Below are 19,701 nucleotides of genomic sequence, written 5' to 3'. Positions count from 1 at the left end.
GGTGCAAAATGCATGCTAATCTGATATATAGAAATATGAAGTTTAAATACATCCGATGGTAACACCCTTAGTAGGGTTTAAGGGGCATTGTCTCTGGTAGGGTCCAATGATCATAGCTCTTGGCCAACAGATAGGGTAAAAGGGGCATTCCCCTTGTGGGGTGCCGGGTAGCGCCCTAGCGCAAAACTGTATCCATAGTATAATAAACATACCCGTTTATTATATTTCCCATAAAAAGCCAAATGACGCGTCTACTTCCAGCATATGCGGCTTTCCCACAAAGTTTATCGAACTTGAGTGGCTGAATGCCTTATCTTTATGACTCTATGAGTTTGGCTAAACAGTAGTTTTCACTTACGTGTTTCTGTTTAAATTTTTGTCTCAAAAACATAGAACAAAACGCACATTATGTACTTTGTATCTCATATTTTGCCTAATACCAGGACAATGATGATTTCTTGGATCATTCCATATCTCTCATTTCATGTATCCCTAGATTTACAGGGAGAAACTTACGTATTATATATATATATATATATATATATATATATATATATATATATATATATATATATATAACTTTCGTTTGATACTGGTTGTTGGTGATTTTGTATCATTAATATTATTTAAATGCAATGAGATTAATTTGTTGATCATTGTTATTTTGATAAATATTAAACAAGTTTGGGTGGTGCAGAGTGACATTTATTTAAGTTTGTTTTAATTGAAATTATACTGCTATTTAGAGGTGAAGCCCGACGGGGTCCAGGGGCAGTGCTCCTGGGAGCAGGGTCCAAGGGGCGACAACCCATGACGGGGTTGAAGGGGCAGGAAGTTAGATTCATGTAACTGCTATATAGCAATTCATGTAGGAAGTTAGGGTCCTTATTATCATATTCGAAATTAGTTTGATACACACTTTTTCATAACATCTTCTGCATTCGCTCTTCTAGAAAACAATGAATTTTATCCGATTAAAGACTTTCGAGTGTACCCTTAAAATGTTTTAATCTAAAAGTGTTTTTCACAACTTTCATTGATCCAAGCAAGTCAATAACCCGTTTTTCTAACTCTGATTACCCTTTTTTTTCCTAACAAAAATCACTACTAAGTTCGTTTGACTAAAAGCTAATGTTATGCTTGCTGCCTCAAGACTCAAGAGAAAGTGATGAGACGTCATAAGACGTGTTCATTTGCGAATGTCACCATCTGATTAGACTAAATGGGCCTTGCCAAGCTTGTTATACACTTGGGCCACACAGTTGGGTAAACATCCAATGGTTTGGATTAGGGACATCAATAGTTGTAGTTGTGAGAAATCAACCTTTTTTGAAATCCTTACAGACAAGTTTAAACCTTACAGACAAGTTTAAAAGAGGAATGCATATTTTGGAATTTTGCAACTTGCCAAAATATCAGTCAAGATATTGTTCAGTATTTTTTTCTTCCGGTCTAATATTTAATAATACATACATACATAATTTGTAAAGATAAATACTACAGTCTACAACATAACAGAAACTACGGGTTCCATTGAATATTGTCCAAACGACAAATCAATCGGAAACTTAATACAACATCTAATCACATCGACCACAACCTTCTTCAGCAACGTCGTCAATTTGTACGCCGGAATCATACACGACTCCAACATTCCAGTCGGCCGGGAGCACACTCTTGGCCCAAATCGCCTTCCGATCATATCCAGACGTCACCGCCAACCGGAACTGCAACGCCCCTGCCGGAACTCTACTCGTTTCCCAAATTGCCCCTGACTTTCTGCTCAAAAAACCCCAATTCGACAATCCAACCTGAAACACAACGTGTCCTGTAAGTTTTCGACAACAATTACGTTGGATTATCGTAACAACAACAACAAAGATTTACCTGGGCAACATCAACGGATACGATCTCAGTTTGGCCACCTTGAAATAAGAACTTGATGGCAAGATAATGGGGCTTCCGGCTTGATTCTTCCACCCTCAATGCCAGATTTTTGCCTTTGTAATCACAAGGTACTCTACACACAAAGTAATTGTAAATCAATACTACTTTTCGATAATGAAATACAAAATTCGTTTATTTTGATTCGATATACCTTTTATATTCCACGTTGGCAGCACCAAGTTTCAATAGCTTTTGCTCCATACCCTTATTCGCCATAGCCATTAAAGCTCTGCTGCTCAACACCAAATCTGTCTGTGTGTTGCTATTCAGATCAGTCACTATCACTTGAGTTCCAACTTTTGAGCACAACTTAGCATCCATGCATCTGACCTGTAAAACGACATACATGACCACACATTCATAACCAAAAATGAACAAACAGTTAAACATCAAGGTCAAATGTGTAAATTTGTACCTGGAAACAAGCACCACAACCCGACCCGAATTTGTAGATGTTGGGAACAGCAGCAGCAAGATGGCCATTGTAGAAGCTTGGAGCAGATGAACCATACCCACATGCTCCATCTACATTTTTTTTCGAAAATAGTTATTACCCAGTAAATTAAATCAAGAAATAATAACATGGTCAATCTCAAAATCAAAATTTTCCAAAACAAAAAAGAATAGAGAAATGGTACATGAAAGAGCAGATGCATTGGAGAAGAGAAGTGCTTTAGTTTGATGCAGACATCTATCACAAGCATTTGTAGAGGCAATTACGGGAAGAGTAAAGAGAAAGTAGAGAAAGATCGCCATTGTTTTTACTATGTAGGTGTGATATGTGTATCTGTGTAAGTATAAGGGTTTATATAGATTTTTTACAGTTTAAGTTTACTCTTCTCTTATTTTATAATATATATTTTCAACAATGTCGGTGAACATGGATTTGTCTTGGGAATGTAGGAAAAGATTTTTGATATTTTCTTTCTATCAAAAAAGAATTATTATTTTAGTTTTTTTGAAGTGATTTCCAAAATATCAAAAGAAAACATACATCGCTTGCCTTATATCATTTTTAATCCATTTTGAACTATTTTCAATAACACTGAGAAAAAAGAGTCGAGAAATGTTTTAGTTTTAATATTTGGATTTAATATAATGGAATATTGAGAATTTATGAAGGATTTAAAAGGATTTAGACAATCAGGTGGGTGGCGTTAATGGGAAACAAGAAACAATGTCTTTTGGGTGTCAGTATGCCACCGACTCTTTTTTGTGAATTATTCTCGGTACGTGTGAAACTCAAATTTTACTTTTACGAATCCCGTCGACATAATAACATTTATTTTCGTGATAAGAAAATAAGATATACTATTATTATTCAATATTGAAGGTACGCTAGGACTGGACAACCCATTTTATGCTTAAAATATACATTTTTTGGTGTCAAAGTTGGAATGTTATGAAACAAGCTATTTTGGTTGCACGTTTCGTAAATCGATCAAATTGTATCTAAACTGTTACTTTTGTTTAGATTCTACGATAATTCAACATGTATACCTGACTGTTTGTAGTAAATAGCTAACCTTTACAAGTAGTTATAGTCATCAACCCAACATGTACGCCTAACTACACCATATAACCCGGTAGGGATGTCAACGGGACCAAACGGGAGCGGAAATGGTTGCCCCCGCCCCCGCTCCCGAAATCCCTTGTTGCCCCCGCTCCCGGTCCCGCCCCCGGATCCCCCGCTTACACAGCCTCCGGTCCCGCCCCCGGTCCCGCCCCCGTTCCCCCGGTACTCCCGGTTTATAGGCTTAAAAATGGATTTTTTTTGCTAAAAAATTGCTTTGTTTTTGGCTAAAAATAGTTTTTTTAATAACTTTTGTATATAAACAAACATGTAAGCCCTTGATAAATCAAGAATTGATCAAACATAAAACATCACTAAAGTTATAAACACATATATATATTTTTTATATAAATATAAACGGGGCCCCCGCGGGAGTACGGGACGGAAATACTCACTCCCGCCCCCGGTCCCGAAAATAAACGGGAGTTAATATCGCCCCCGCCCCCGCTCCCGCTCCCGAATTTTTTAAAAAATTAGTCCCGTACGGTATCGGGGTCCCACGGGGGTTTTTGACATCCCTAAACCCGGTTTAGAACTTTGGCGGGTTGAAGATTCTTTAAGCCTAACAATTTACAGACAATTTATTGAGATGAAAAAAACCATACTTAAAGTAAGTGTTTAAAATTATTACAAAAAATTGCAACACTTGAACAACAAACATATATGGAAATTGATTAACTTCCTTGAATGACCTGCACAAACTTATAAATATTATGTTATCTTGGTTACTATGCACAATAACTTTGAATCTTATCAAGTTAGAATAAGGAAACTAACTAATCATTTGATATTCCTCAGTGATAGATCTAATGAACATCGACAACTAAACAACAGAAACTATCAAAGCCTTCTCCAAATCTTCATTGAAACCACGTTCAAAAACGGCAACCAAGTATTTCATAAGGATGGAATCGCAAGCCAGAGTGATAGGCCCATTCCTTGGTAGCCCAAACTCATCCTCGGACATCCTTAAAAGCTCCAAGAAAACATTGTTCTCTAGATAATGCAAAGGCATAGCAAAACGACTATTGTCAGTAGTGTAAGCGACAAAGTGACCCTTGTTTGTTTCCAAGTCGTGAGAACCACTTTTCAAAGCCTCCTTTTGCCATCTCCTTGCCATTTTCATCATCTTCTTAGGTGTCATAACGAAGAATATTACTATCAAGAAAATTGTCTCAATCTACAAAAGCGTGGGAATTGAAGATCTTCAAACACGATGAGTCAATGATGATTCTTGACTAAAATGATTTGTGATAATATGATATTACTGTAAAAGGAATATGTATTGTATTTATAGTCCAAATGAAGCAGATAGAGGGCTAGTTATGTTCGGTGTGGAATGTTTAGTAGCAACATCATGTGATTAGTTATAGTAAATCCAGATATGTCTTTAGTACCATAAAATATGAGGATACCATTGAGTATTGTATAGAAACCACATAAATTTCGTAATAGTCTTTTTCCATTTTAGACAGTTTTAAGGACTATTTTGTTGAATGAGTGGTCGAGACATTTTGGGATACGTTAGATGATAGTAGAATACCGTCCTTGGCTCGTCCTAGTTGTCTCCTAAGACTAAAAAGTGATTTTTTGTGGCTAAGGTCATCCAAAATACCAACTATCCGAAAGTACTAAAGTATCACTACATCTACACCCAAGGAATTGGAATTTAAAGTACTAAAGTATAACCACATACAAGGAATTGGAAGTACAAATATCTAACTACACTTACGTGTTTGTTTTTGCAATTTAACGATATTTTAAGGATTTCTTTTCATTTTTATTTGTGAAGATAACAACGCCAAATATATATATATATATATATATATATATATATATATATATATATATATATATATATATATATATATTCATATATTTAAAGTAATTATTGTGTTAGTGGATGAATAAATATAGACCAATCATTTCAAAAGGATATATATGTAATCATACATTTAATTAATTATGGTAAATATATAAATCAATGAGTATCCTTTTAATTTAGGAATATCAGTTTTAAAACCCAATTTCTAGTATATATCCTTACGTCCGCCTCTTCCCTCTTCTCTTCTATTCATCGTCGCCCCCAACCTTTTCCCTCTCGTATACACTCCACTTCCGGCCGACCAAGCACACACACGACGACATATTTTGGAATACGCATCCAGACACGAGCAGAAACACTCGTACTCACGTGAAACACAACGTGATAACCAATATCTTTCTTCTTCCGATCGCTCGTTGCCACAGTTATAATTGGCGGCCTTCGTCTTCGATGCTCGTTGAAGCGGCGACGGTGGTTGGGCACCGGTAGTTCACAGTAGCCATATAAACATGGCGGTGACTGAGCGGTTCACGACAGTTAGCCAACACGAAAGGGATGGTGGCGTGATAACCCTAGAATTCTTGCATCCGACTGGCTCGCTCTCTTTCAGACATAGGAGGGGGGGGGGGGGGTGGCTCCGGCGATTTCCGGCTCCAATGGCGGATAGGAGGAAGCGGGTGAAGGATGGGGTATAAGTGGCGGTTGTAGCACTCTCCTAAGGTTAGGGTTCTTATTGCGGCGGCTGTAGCACCCTCTCATCCGAAATTGAAAGTTGTTTTGATGCACACCAAGCGCTCGCTAAAATGTTTCAACTGAATGGTTTTCTTCGTTTATAGTATTCTATCAGAAAAGAATGTTTTTTTTATGATAATCATGAACATATTCTGTTAGAAGTCTTTGAATTAATATAATTATTGGTAAATGAATTCCAATTCTATCAGAATGAAATCACGAATTCCAATTATGTTGGAATGGAATATGAATATTTTCTTACTAATTTATTATTGAATTTGTTTATACAGAAGCTGATGCTTGAAGAACGGACCACGAAATTTGAACGACGCCTCTTAGCAACATTATTTTTTTAGAATGTAGTAGTGTCTTTGTTAGATTTTGATGTTTTTTTTTTCCAGATTTGAAAGTTTTTTTAGTTTTATTCTTTAACAATAAATGTAATTCTTAGCAATTGTTACATGTATTCTATAAGAATTAATGTAATTTTTGTTTTAATTCATCAATTGATGGTTCGAGAATTTTGTTATTCTACAAGAAAATTTTAAAGTCATGATCAAGAAATATGTTCAAGAATATTTTTATTATTTTATGGTTCAAGAATTTTTTTTTATTTTTGAACATACTCAAACATATTATATCAGAATGTCCGAATTAAAAACCTTATAATTCATAAAATCGGATTTTTAAAATTAATAAAATATATGATCCCTTAAAATATGCAAATTTTCTTTATTAAATCTATGTTAATTGACTAAAATACCCTTCTAGTTAAATTAGATGGTATTTTTCAATTATATTTAATTCAATAATATGTATTAATCACTTTCTTAAAATAAGTAAAATGATTGGCCCACATTTATACATACAATAATACAATAATTACTTTGAATATAGTAACCTAAGTCTATATATATATATATATATATATATATATATATATATATATATATATATATATATATACTAGCCGTCTACCCGCGCAATATATTTATAAGATAAAAATACAAAAAGTTAAAAATGATGAAATCAATTACAAGTAAGGATTAAAATAAAAACATGTTAAGATAAGGCCTTTGCCCTATCCAATCTCAAAATCATTTTCTTGATCCATTTTTTATGCATATTGATATCGTTATTGATAAAGCCTCTATTACAAAATGGTTTTTCCGAACCTAAAGAATATGTAGATCAAGATACACATGAATTTCTAGCAACCTTACATAGTTAGCCCCAACCCTTTTAGAAGTTCTAATCAAATTTCCAATCCATTCATCTTCAATGACCAACACTATGGTTTATACGACCTTCTTTTCAAGTTTCTAGACATCCTAGGGCGGCTTCAACAAGAAGCCTTCTACATACATAATAATAAAATTAACAATGAAGACCTAATATCATTAATCATAAAAGAAGATCAAATATAAACTAATAAAAACCCCAATTCTTGGACTGAAGCGACAAAAAAAAAATAAGAATGGGATTTACCAGTTTCACTTGTCTGAAAGTTAATCTTCAAGGGAAGAAGAGCCGTATAGACTTTCTGGTGGACTAATTGTCAATTTTCAATGAGTTGAGGTAGGTGAGGAAGTGAGGAAATAGAAAGCAAGGTATTCTCACATAGATGGAGAAGATTAGGGTCCGTGGATTGAGATTGAGGTTTTCTACCATTCCCAGAACCATCACATCCATAAGAAGATAAAAAAAATCAAGTTTTTTGAAATCAAAGCATGCCTGGGTCAAAAATGTCACCTGAAAGTGGAGCAATGAAAACACTTTGTTGACATATCTGCAACAACAGAAATCCAAGTTTTTAGTTACCAAAAAATCACATACAAATTGATCATATGTCTAAATAAGGGGAGAGGTAAACAAAATCTTGAAGCTCTATCATTTGATGTGTAGCAAATAACAACTCCAAATAAGATATGGGTGTTTTGATTTGCGATTCTAACTCAAAATACAGACAAATAAGAAGTAATAGGAAGGAGTCGCCTGATGCGGTGGTGTCTGATGGTTTTGACAGCGATGATGGTTGATCTTGTGAATACAATGGTGGCTGATGTTATTGGTGAAGACATGTGAGAATATAAGGGTGCAAGATAACCTGAACGATTCGAGATCATCATTGTGTTTAGAGAGAGAAAAAAAGGATTCAAGAAGAGGATTCTTACCTAATTATGATAGAATTTCAGATCTTCAACATCAAAAATATAACATGCTATACTTTGCAAAATGTTGCAAAACCTCCATTAACAATAGATTCACGGTAGGCTTTATAACAGGGGATGTAAGAAAGAGCCATCTGCAGGAGGGATATTTGAATCAACATGTATTTTCTGATGGTTTCAAATTTTGAATTATCCGAAATTCAGGGAAGGAGATAGAATTTGTTGAGAAATATAAGGATTCAAAACACAGGTTAAAATTTAATATTATTTTATTGATGACTACTTGTACTATTAGCTTAATGATTTGAACGTCTTAAAAAAAAATAATATTATTATATTCAATCTATTTTTAGAAATAGTGAGATTTCTTTTATAAGATAGTAAAGATATATATATATATATATATATATATACACACACACACACACGCTTAAGTTATTGTATTCTAACTGATTATTGTTTGGATGTATGAATTGTAACACCGAAAATTTCAAAACAATTTTTCATTTAAAAATAATCGTTTAATTCTTAAAAACACTTTGCTTAAAACCTCATTCATAATCGAATTACAAAACATAAATCCATTTTCACTTGCATAATAAACCAGGATCCTCAAAACATGACTCCTTCTCTGGTGTGTACAATCGAGCCGGTGTCGTCCCGTGATCCTGAGAGAAACCTGAAACACATAACACAAAACACTGTAAGCACGAAGCTTAGTGAGTTCCCCAAAATACCACACATAACACATATTAGCCACTCGAGGCTATAACTCTGTGGGTCCGTGGACCCTACTCTGTGAACCTTCCGGTTCTAACTCTGTGAACCCTCCGGTTCTAACTCTGGGAACCTTCCGGTTCTAACTCTGTAAACATGCATAGCATAAATCACATAGAAATAATGCAGTACAACACATAACATACGTAGCATACAAATACTCTGTCACATAACTCTGGTTACCTACTCAAGGTAAAGTATAGTGAGAAGACTCACCTGGCAAGCAGGAAGCAGATATCCTCACGCTTGCATCTCGAACTCGCCACCATCTATCACATAAGACAAAAGCTCTCTTGAACATAACTCTCGAGACTAGACTCAATCCTCTCTTGGCACCCTCTTAAGGGTAAAAGACCATTTTACCCCCCTTCTTGGCCCAAAGGCCACATTGCTGACCAAACCCTAAAAGTCAACAAAAGTCAACGATCAAACTTTGACCCAACTCGCCGAGTGCACTCCGGTGACTCGTCGAGTACACACATGTCGACCAACTCTTTGTCCCGCTTGGTATGTCGAGTCCCTCCCTATGCTCGACGAGTCATACCAGACAGGAATCGCGGGGCCACCCCGACTCAATTCGCCGAGTCTCAAGAACAACTCGGCGAGTACCGCCTTGAAGTCCAGTCCTCTAACCCCCTCCTGACTCACTGATTCATCCCCCAACTCGGCAAGTCTATTCACTGAGCAATTTACGTGAAACCCTAACCCTACTCTCCGAGTCTCAAGAACAACTCGGCGAGTTCATGCCATGCACGAACTCTACTGACCTCCTGAGGTCAGATCTGTTTCCCCAAACCATAGATCTGGCCTCCCCAAGCATGAATGTCACGTAAAGTTCGAAACTTGATGCTTGTATAACCACAACAAGGCATCAAACGGAGATTTAGTCCCAAAAATGGCAACCTAAGGCCAATAACCCCAAACTGGTCCATAAAGCTCCAAGGGTCAAGGTCTCTGGACCTCTTTGAGTCCAGATCCAAGGCACAAACTCGAAGTGGGACCATTTGCTCCACATAATCACTCTCCAAAGGGGTTAGAAAACCCTAAATCTAATGATCAACACCAAAACCGAAGGAGGTTCGAACCATTACCTCAAAATGATGTCTCTGAACTCTGGAACTGCTTGAATCGCACCTCCTCTTTGCTCTTGTCACCTTCTTCTTGCTAAACCAAGGGTTCAAGGATCAAAAAGTGACTTCTTCTCCCTCGCAACGATTTGGCTCACTTAGGGTTCTCTCAAGGGACTGGTAGCCACAATGGGAGGCTATAAGTGCCCTTAAATAGGCTCCAAACCCGGGGGATTAGGGTTTCATTAAACAACGTGGACTCGCCGAGTCCGGACGTGAACCTGGATGAACACCTGCGACCCTACTCGGCAAGTCTTGGCTCCAACTCGCCGAGTTCCTCCTCAAACTCCAAAATAATTAAATAAAATTAATGATATACCTGGGAAATCAGGATGTTACATGAATGATTGTGGGTCAATCATTTTATTTATTTTTGGAAAGTGAATAATACATATTACTACATTAAATTAAAGATAATTAAAAAAATACCATCTAATTTCATACTAAGAGTATTTTAGTCAATTAACATTAATTTAAAAAAGAAAAATTACATATTTTAAGGGAAAATAAATTCTATTAATTTTAAAAATCTAATTGTAGGGATGATAATTTTTCTAATTCGGATATTTGACAGAATATGTTTATCAATATATTGAAAAATAGCAAATATGCTTGAACCATATAAGAATACACATTCTGACATAATATATATTTTGATTTAATGAACTTCTTGAAGAATAACAGAATTTGGATACAAGTTAATTTTTTTTTCATTACATTCTTAGAAAAGAAAGTTTTTTATATAGTATTTTATGATAATGTTACACTTATTAATAACAAAGAAACACAATTTATAAATCATTCTACTAGAATATAATATTACATATAGTTTTTCATTATACTGTATATTATTCTGCTAGATTAATCCATTCTTTTTGGAAGATTGGTGGTCATTGTTCATCTTCATCCCATACAATGTTATCCAACCTTTAGGCCCTCTCCTTCTTGTTGGTTCATTCCAATATCTTGACCCCTAAGCCATTTACAGTTACATTGTGTGAGATTGACATTCGAGAAAAAGATAGGTAGGTAAGTGAGCTTATGAGATTACGTTATGTGGTGTGTTTGGTAAGTCACTGCTTAAGAAAACTTGGAATTCAAGATTCTATTCTGACAAAATCGAAATTCAAGATTCCATTCCAGTAGAATGTTGTAAGGTTCATATGTACCATGTTTTGCTTCGATATCTCTTGTTTTGTTCCTAACAAAGAAAACAAGAACATTCTTGTTTTTGATTTCATGTATACCTGCAAATGAGAAATACAACCACTCATTGTTATTGTATCATCTTCTTTCCGTGGCAATTTCAAGCAATAAACATCACATTGAATTCTGTCAAGCAAAACAAACAATTTCCTGTAAAACATTAACCCCATAAATCCATTCCATTTATCCATTTCTATAAGGAACACCTCTTCACAGCCATCTGCTGCTGTTGCTTTTCCTCGGTTTTCTTGATGTCAACAATGAGAAGAAGCAACCGAGGACTGTCGGCCAAACTAGAGGCGCTCACTCCCCACAATCTCTTAACCACCACCGAACCATAGGTCCACAAGGTCGTTGCTTTCTTTTCCCCCTTCGCACATCACCATCAGAGCAGGAAGAGGGCTTCACGGATTCTTCCCACCTTCACTGCTTCCACCTCGTCGATTCCGAAGATGACCTCCTCGAGAATCGATCAACCAAATGCGACCCTTTACACCTTCATATGTCGCCTCCTCTATCGTTTCTGCCTCGTCTTCGACCTTGTGGTCTTCGCCATCAGACCGCCTCTCTGTCAACGACGTGCAAAAACTCGTGAGGGAGTCGTCAGAGATTGGAATTCTCCTCTTCTCCTCACAATGGACCGAACGTTACCACTTAATCGTTGGGTTCGTGTTTCCCTCTCACCGTGTTTCGTTCGTCTTCCTTCTTCCATTGTTGCTCGGTCTGTTAGTCAAGTGATGAACACGGGGAAATAAAGCCCTTCTTTTTGTTGGAAGACATCGATGACGGAAGGGAGGGATAAGGTTACTGCGCCGACGAATAGGAAATGGGACCAAACGGCTGTATATAAGAAACGGGGGAGGGGGGATTAAGTTAAAAGTGAATGCTAGCATGATTATAGGGACTATTTGTGGAAGCTATTTATCAAATTACTAAACTACCCTTGTTTATTTATTTAATTATTTAAATTTTTATTTAATTTTGATTGACCCACAATCATTCCTACATCCATACAATAATTAGTTAGAATACTTGAACCTCCCTCTCTGTGACATCCCCATTTTTACGGCCAGAAAAGACCGATTTTGTTTATGCTTTGTTTGAAAATCAGAGTAACATTTTAAATAAAAGTGTTGCGGAATTTGTTCCCAAAATAAAATATGATAAAGATTTATCAAAGCATTTCCGAATAAATGTATTTCATTAAAAACCTTGGGATGTCATGTTCGATACAGATCAAAAGCATAAACAGTACAATATAAGCCTTACAACATTTATTCATATTTACAGGCCTATAATCCCTTATATCTCATCCAAACATCATCTACTATGCTCATGCGCCACTACCTATAATACAAGAAACTGAGTGGGTTAAGCTTGGGAGCCTGGTAGCACATAGGGTTTTCAACCCACAATAAATAAGTTGATTAATTTCATCAACCAATAATTACCCGATTACCCGTTCCGGTTATCCTCACTTTATGTCCCTAAAACACCTATCATAAAGGACCTAGCCTAAAGATCGTCATCGGGATGGACACTACTACCAAGGGGGTTCCTCAACAATAAATGTTCTTAAGGAAACTACGAGAGGGATGGAGTACACCGGTGAAACACATCGTTCACAAACACCTACAGGTTGTGAGCTTGCTAGCGTTCCACTGGACTGTCTAGAAAAGTCTGTGGTCGTCATCTATAATCCACTAGATGACTGGAAACATCATCAACATCGAGACATCTCATCATTTTATTTCATCACACCCAACTATTACATCTACCCATGTTTTACCCAACACATTTTGTAGATATAAAATACATATACAGTTTAAATTATTTAAAACACGTATAAAATCTTTCATCTAGTATAGACAACAAGTATTCAGACAATAAGCACACATAGCACGTAATTTATATAAAATACTTCATATCTATGTGTAAGATGAAAGTAACTATGCACTCACTTGTTAAAGTGACGATTCCGAACTCAGACAATTCTTCGCTCAATTTATTTTCCTTCGACGAAACCTAGTATCATTACCACTAGATTTTAGTCTAATATTGATTGCGACTAATTATTAGTCTAGATTCATCATTAACTCAAAGTCTACTTCATGATCTATCAAGTAAGGAACAACTATACTGTTTGGAAATCCCACTTTAAACACCTCACTAAATCACAGCCTAGACACCATTCTCGTAAGTAGATCAATCAGTATAACGACTTTAAATCACTGATAAATCTTATTTATAGGTTCATAATAATGATATTATATTTAAATATAAGCTATATTTAAAGTATGGTAGACGTATCTCACTTACAGCAGATTTTTGTTAAAAATCAGGCTTTGCTGGAGAAGCGTTTCTGAGCCGAAAAGCTCTTTTTCTCGGAGCCTTCGGGTGCCTCGGGCCTTCCTTTGGGTGCTAGGGGGTACCCTAGGCTTTAGGGGGGGGGGGGGGTTAAAGAGAGAAAGTAGTGAGAGAAAGAGGGTGGAAAGTTGTGAGAAAGATGGCTGGCTTCGCTGCTTTTTTATAGCCTACGAGGCCTCGGTACGCGGGGCGTACCTCGGACCTACGCTGGGCATAATGGCTCGCTCGTACAACACGTGTCGATAGGCTCCTCGGGCGACGTGGCTTAAAGCGGACCGATGAAAGGGAGTTCGGCGGGCATACGAAGCTTGGACGCGGAGCGTACTCGGACGTTGGGCGTCCTTGGATTACACGGGGCGTATGCGAGGCTAGGTTTCACCCATCCGAAGCAAGGCGTGGGCAACAAGCGATGGTTGAGATTCGACCACGTCAACAACTTCGCAACAACTTCGCAGATTGCATACTCAACTTCTAAATTTTGTAACTTTCGCATACGAGCTCCGTTTTCGACGTTCTTTATATCCACGCGTAGGCGGGACTGTACTCTACAACTTTCGGTTAGACTCCGTCGGTTAATTTTGAATTTATTATTGAAGTTATATTTTTAACAGGCCGGGACAGGAAAAGTCCGTTAAAAATTCATAACTTCTTCATCCGACGTCCGTTTTTGTCTGTCTTTTTACCATTACGCTACTATTAACGAGACCTTCGATTCTCGTTTAGGTTGTGTCGGCTAAAAAACGTCTGATTTAATATTCAAACTTTGGGCTGTGTACTGCTAATCTGAAACTTAGAAAAATCATAACTTCCTCATACGAAGTCAGATTTGGGCGTTCTTTTTGTGTACGCTATCAGTTTAACGTATTCTACAAATTCCGTTTAGATCGCTAATGCTAAAAATTGCTCTATCATAAATTCACTATTTACGTCGCACAGTGTCATGCCGATTCTGTCGTGAAACTTCGACAGACCATAACTTCTTCGTTATAGCTCGGATTTCGACGTTCTTTATATGTCCGGAATCCTTGTCACGACCACTACCACTTCGCGTATAAATATCGGGTTTATCTAATACTTAATATTTGGCGCTTATTTTATCTTTTATTTATTATACATTTATTAATAAGTAATAAGCACATAAATTCACATAATTTACATAATACTCAAATAATTCATCTTTATTACTTCAAAATAGGTTACAATGGTTGACCTAACTATTACATCACTGCACTAATGCTTAGCCCAGGAACACGGGCGTTACAATTCTCTCCCCCTTAGGATGATTCCTTCCCGAAATCATGCATCAACAAACAGATGTGGATAGCAACTCATCATGTCACTTTCTGCTTCCCAGGTGAGATTCGGCCCATTCGTATGTTTCCAACAGAATAGCACTAAGTCGACCATCTTGCATCGTAACTTCTTACTCTTACGATCAACGATTTCCTCAGGCTCTTTGATTAGCCTCTTATTTTCATCCATCCTTAACTCTTATATTTGTATTATGTCGGGAACTTCTCTTGTAAACTTCCTCAAATAACCCACATGGAAAGTGTTATGAATACCATCTAGTTCTTCTGGTAATTCGAGCTTGTAAGCTTGGTTCCCAATCTTCTGAAGAACTTTGAACGGTCTTATAAACCTTGGACTCAACTTTCCTCGTTTCCCGAATCTTATAAGTCCCTTCCATGGTGAGACTTTAAGCAAAACTGAATCTCTAACTTCAAATGTCATCGGTCGTCTTTTCTTGTCAGCAAAGCTCTTTTGACGATCCTGAGCTGCTAACATTCTTTCTCTGATCACCTTCAACTTTTCAGCAGTCTGATGGACTATCTCGGGGCCCATAAACTGCTTTTCCCCAACCTCAAGCCAAAAAAACGGCGTACGACACTTCTGTACATACAAAGCTTGATAAGGTGCCATCTTGATGCTCGAGTGGAAACTATTATTGTAGGAAAACTCTACCAAAGGTAAGTGCTCATCCCAGTTACCTTGGAATTCCAGGGTACATGTTCTCAACATATCTTCAAGTGTTTGCATCGTTCTTTTGCTCTGACCATCAGTCTGCGGATGGTAAGCTGTACTCAAACACAGTTTTGTACCCAATTCCTCTTGGATACTTCTCCAAAACCTTGACGTGAAACAACTATCACAATCTGATACAATCATTAGAGGAACACCTTGAAGTCTTACTACCTCCTTCACGTAAGCATTTGCGAGCTTATCCATAGACCACCTCTCATTGGCTGCTATGAAGTGTGCACTTTTGGTTAAATGATCCATGACTACCCAAATCATGTCGTGACCGTTCTTTGTTCTGGGCATTTTAGTCACAAAATCCATGGTGATGTGTTCCTATTTACCCATGGGTACAGGTAAAGGTTCTAAACTCCCATACGGTTTCTGATGTTGTGCCTTAACTCTGGCACAAGTTACGCACTCGGCCACATACTTTGCAACATCAAGCTTCATCGTCGGCCACCAGTAGTAGGGTTTTAGATCCCTATACATTTTAGTGTTGTCGGGATGAATTGAGTACATGGTCTTGATCTATGCACCAAAAACGTGGCTAAGACTTGGATTAGGGTTTCCAACCATTTTTGGTGCCTCCCCTCTCTTCTCTTCTTCATCTTGTTGCTTAGTGGTGTTTGTGACTCCATTAGAGGTGCAACACTTGAGGCACTAAGCTTTCTGAAGCCAAGGATTAGATTGTTATTGCTATATAACAATCAAAGGTTAGATCTAAACCCTATTTTATGTTCATATGATTAATAGTATGCTAGATCTAGGGTTTATAGCTTTGAATATTCAATTGCATGTTCATTAGACAAACTAGATCCAAAAGCTATTAGGGTTTGCATGTACACCATAGGATTGATGTATTGCTCAAAACCCATTATTGGTATTAGAGCCTAAGCTGTTTGTTTGATGTATTTGATGCTATAATGGATTATTCTTGCTTAAAATCGAAAATTAGGGTTTCTGGGGGATGGACTCACCGAGTCCATGGCTGAACTCACCGAGTCCATGGTGAACTCGACGAGTCAGCTGGTCAGAAAGAGGTAATTTCGGGATTTTGTGTATCTTTGGCTGTGGGATAGTTACCAAAACGTTTTTTATTGATAAAATTTAGATTTTTATGATATTGGGTGATTATCCTTGCCAAAATAAATGATAACTTCATATTAATTAAATAATTATTTCCTTATATGATTAAATTTAATTATTTGAATTATTTGGTGAATTATCTTGCAAGAAATTGGACTAGGTCAAAATTAGATAACCACCAATTAGTTGTTAATTGTCTTATTTGAATTTTTGATCTTGAATGTTCTTGAAAAAGTTTGAAAAAGTTTCAAATCACTCCCTTTAGGTTTTATAGTTTAAATTTGAACTTAAAAGTTTTGTTTTTGAAATTTAAATAAGTTAAACCCTAATGTTTTGAAAAGTTTCAAAACTTGCCCTCAAGTTTTGGATTTTAAAATTAATTAAAAGTCTTAATTTGAAATTTTAAATTCTAAAACCCTAGTAATTTGAAAGGTTCAAATCACACCCTTATGGTTTTATTAATTAATTAAAGTGTATAATTAAAAGAGATTTAATATACACATAAAGTTTTGGTTTACATTTAATTAAATTGAAAGTATAATTTACTAAATTGAACCACCTAGTATTTTAAAAGTGTAAAATACACCCTATACTATATATAACATTAAAACTCTAATATTATATATATATATATATATATATATATATATATATATATGAGTAAACAGTTAGTCTTACCATTAGTAGGTCTCATTCATGAAGCTGGTCTATAAGGGGTGTTTAAGGAAATTACTTATAAAATGGCGGTTGAATGGGTATCCACTCTTACCCATCACACTCTTGACTACTGGAGGGTCGTTAGCCGAATGGGTAGGATAGGACAAAAACCTTCCATTATAAGTATAATGAAGTACAAAGTAACTAAACGCTTTTACAAATTCCCTAATCATAGTTACTTTAGGCAAAATGTGAAATTATATGCTAATCCATGGAATTACACTTCGTACCCTTGTCAAACGTTAGTGGAGCGTGTGTAGATCAATGACATTGGTAGCGAAGGGTGACTCGATGTTTGTCGTAGATCAATGGAGCGTGTGTGGCTAACCGGCACATTGATTAGGTGATAGTAGCATTGAGTGCACCACGTGATTCGTATGGTTATTCACACCTTATTTGTGATCCTCGGCATCCTAGTCACAAATCGTAGGTCATAATTGAGATTAAACATGCCATTGAAAAGTTCAATGAATCTCAAAAAATCTAGGAGTTTCAATTCATTTAAAACTTAAACTTCGTTTTCGTTTTTCATGGTGGAAATTGGTAAATCGTCATTTACCTACCTTCAAATATTCTGCAACTAGATTACGACATCCCTCTTATAGGTTGTATAGTATTGTGTTGGATCCTAGCCTTAATAATTCATTTGGGTGTTTTATTAAGGACTCAATCAACTTAACTTGAATTTTCTCCCGTTTTGTAGATGTCTAGTTCTGACAATCGTGGTTTTCCTAAATCCCTTGGAGCAAGTTTTCCAAAACGAAGATGATATTCCACGATATGATCGAGGAACAAGAAATCAAGCTTCACTTCCTCCACCTCCTCCAATTATTCTCCCTAACCCATAAGTTCGAAGGCTTGAAAATTTCATGCTCACTCAAGCCCTATTGGCAATTAAGCACGAAGATGGAAAGTTTGTGTGTGCACACGTCTTAGAGATGAAGTCACACATTGATAGGTTAAGCATGTTGGGTGTCGAGATTTCGAGTGAGTTGGCTGTTGAATGGGTTCTTCAGTCACTTCCTAAATCATATAGTGAGTTCAATAGAGAGTACTATATGATGGATCACGACGTGACCCTCATTGATCTCACCTATTTGCTTATAGCTACTGAATCAGCAATGATTTGGCATGCTGGTCAAGCAAATTTGTCTGGTGAATCAAACTCCCAAACTTTAATGGACATTGAAAATGATGACATTGGAGATCCAGAAAAGGTAAATTCTGAGATAGTTCCTTATGTCATTCCAAAAGAGTCCATTTTCTTTTATTGCCAAGAGAAGGGGCATTGGAGACGAAGCTGCCTTATTTACTTGAGAGATATAAGAGATGGGAGAGTCAAGACGTATGACTCTACTTTAGGTAAAATCCATTATCTAACTCTTTTAAGTTCCTATTCTAGATTCTTAATACATGATGTGATAAGATTACATTTTGATGTTTTTTAGGATCGAAGAAAAGAGAGGAAGCTTAAGGGAAGAAGTGAACTGAATCTAATCGTGAAGAAATGGATTTCGATCGTATTGTTTGAAGATTAGATTCTTGAGCTACTACTTGGAGTTATAATAGATTGCTAAGAAATATGTAATAACATAGTTTTTCAATTGAATTGCATTTTAAGGACAAATTTTTTCCGCAATAAAATGAATTTTGATTTTGTCTTATTTATTTATCCTTGCAATGACGTGTATGAAAAATTGATGTTTGAAGGTTTCTATTATTAGCAATAATGGATTTGATTTTTAATTATGTTATTTGTGGAGATGTCAAGAATTTACCAAATAGGGAAAGTTTCTCATCGCCCAAGTTTCAATTGGACAGAAACTTGGAATCATACAACTTGGTTGCATGATGAATGGAAACTTTCATATTTGGAAATTAGACTAATTCTTTGACAAAGTGTCAAGTGAAGGACTAGGAGATCGAGTACACTAGGTTGTGCGTTGATCAAATCCACCACAAAGAGAGATAAGATATTCGTCATGATTTACTAAAAGTTTAGTAAATATGATTATACTTATAAGATTAAGTGTAATTCTGAGTTGATTGAAAGAGTTTCAATGAATAGCAGAACAAATAAAGAAGAATCAAGTAGGCAGAAAGATAAAAGTTTCTCTATTCTAAGAAGAAGGGAGAGTACCTTTTATTGTG

General features: G+C 36.4%; 2 protein-coding genes across 2 annotated transcripts; both read right to left on the bottom strand.

Moving 5' to 3' along the window:
- Window positions 1–1,413: 1,413 nt before the first annotated feature.
- On the bottom strand, window positions 1,414–2,744 carry LOC145092480 (expansin-like A1). Its single transcript, XM_079030419.1, has 5 exons — window positions 2,586–2,744; window positions 2,363–2,472; window positions 2,099–2,277; window positions 1,888–2,020; window positions 1,414–1,811 (listed from the first exon to the last, which is right to left on the bottom strand). The coding sequence occupies exons 1-5, from the start codon at window positions 2,701–2,703 to the stop codon at window positions 1,581–1,583; spliced, it is 771 nt and encodes a 256-aa protein (XP_078886545.1). The 5' UTR covers window positions 2,704–2,744; the 3' UTR covers window positions 1,414–1,580.
- Window positions 2,745–4,343: 1,599 nt separating this feature from the next.
- On the bottom strand, window positions 4,344–4,640 carry LOC145095331 (auxin-responsive protein SAUR64-like). Its single transcript, XM_079033231.1, has one exon. It carries the CDS (start codon window positions 4,638–4,640, stop codon window positions 4,344–4,346), a length of 297 nt encoding a protein of 98 aa, XP_078889357.1.
- Between the last annotated feature and the right edge of the window lie 15,061 nt (window positions 4,641–19,701).

This window comes from Lactuca serriola, chromosome 3, assembly GCF_051521515.1.
Source record: "Lactuca serriola cultivar US96UC23 chromosome 3, Lser_US96UC23_V15, whole genome shotgun sequence".
NCBI classification, from domain to species: domain Eukaryota; kingdom Viridiplantae; phylum Streptophyta; class Magnoliopsida; order Asterales; family Asteraceae; genus Lactuca; species Lactuca serriola.
Note: the sequence above shows the minus strand (reverse complement) of the source record. Positions and strands in the feature narration are given on the sequence as shown.

Excerpts from the sequence above, each read along its gene's own strand:
- LOC145095331 (XM_079033231.1), bottom strand. The coding sequence starts at position 4,640 with ATGGCAAGGAGATGGCAAAAGGAGGCTTTGAAAAGTGGTTCTCACGAC.
- LOC145092480 (XM_079030419.1), bottom strand. The coding sequence starts at position 2,703 with ATGGCGATCTTTCTCTACTTTCTCTTTACTCTTCCCGTAATTGCCTCT. Across the intron at positions 2,278-2,362 it reads GTTGTGGTGCTTGTTTCCAG|GTCAGATGCATGGATGCTAA; the intron begins GTACAAATTTAC and ends GTCGTTTTACAG. Across the intron at positions 1,812-1,887 it reads TATCCGTTGATGTTGCCCAG|GTTGGATTGTCGAATTGGGG; the intron begins GTAAATCTTTGT and ends GTTGTGTTTCAG.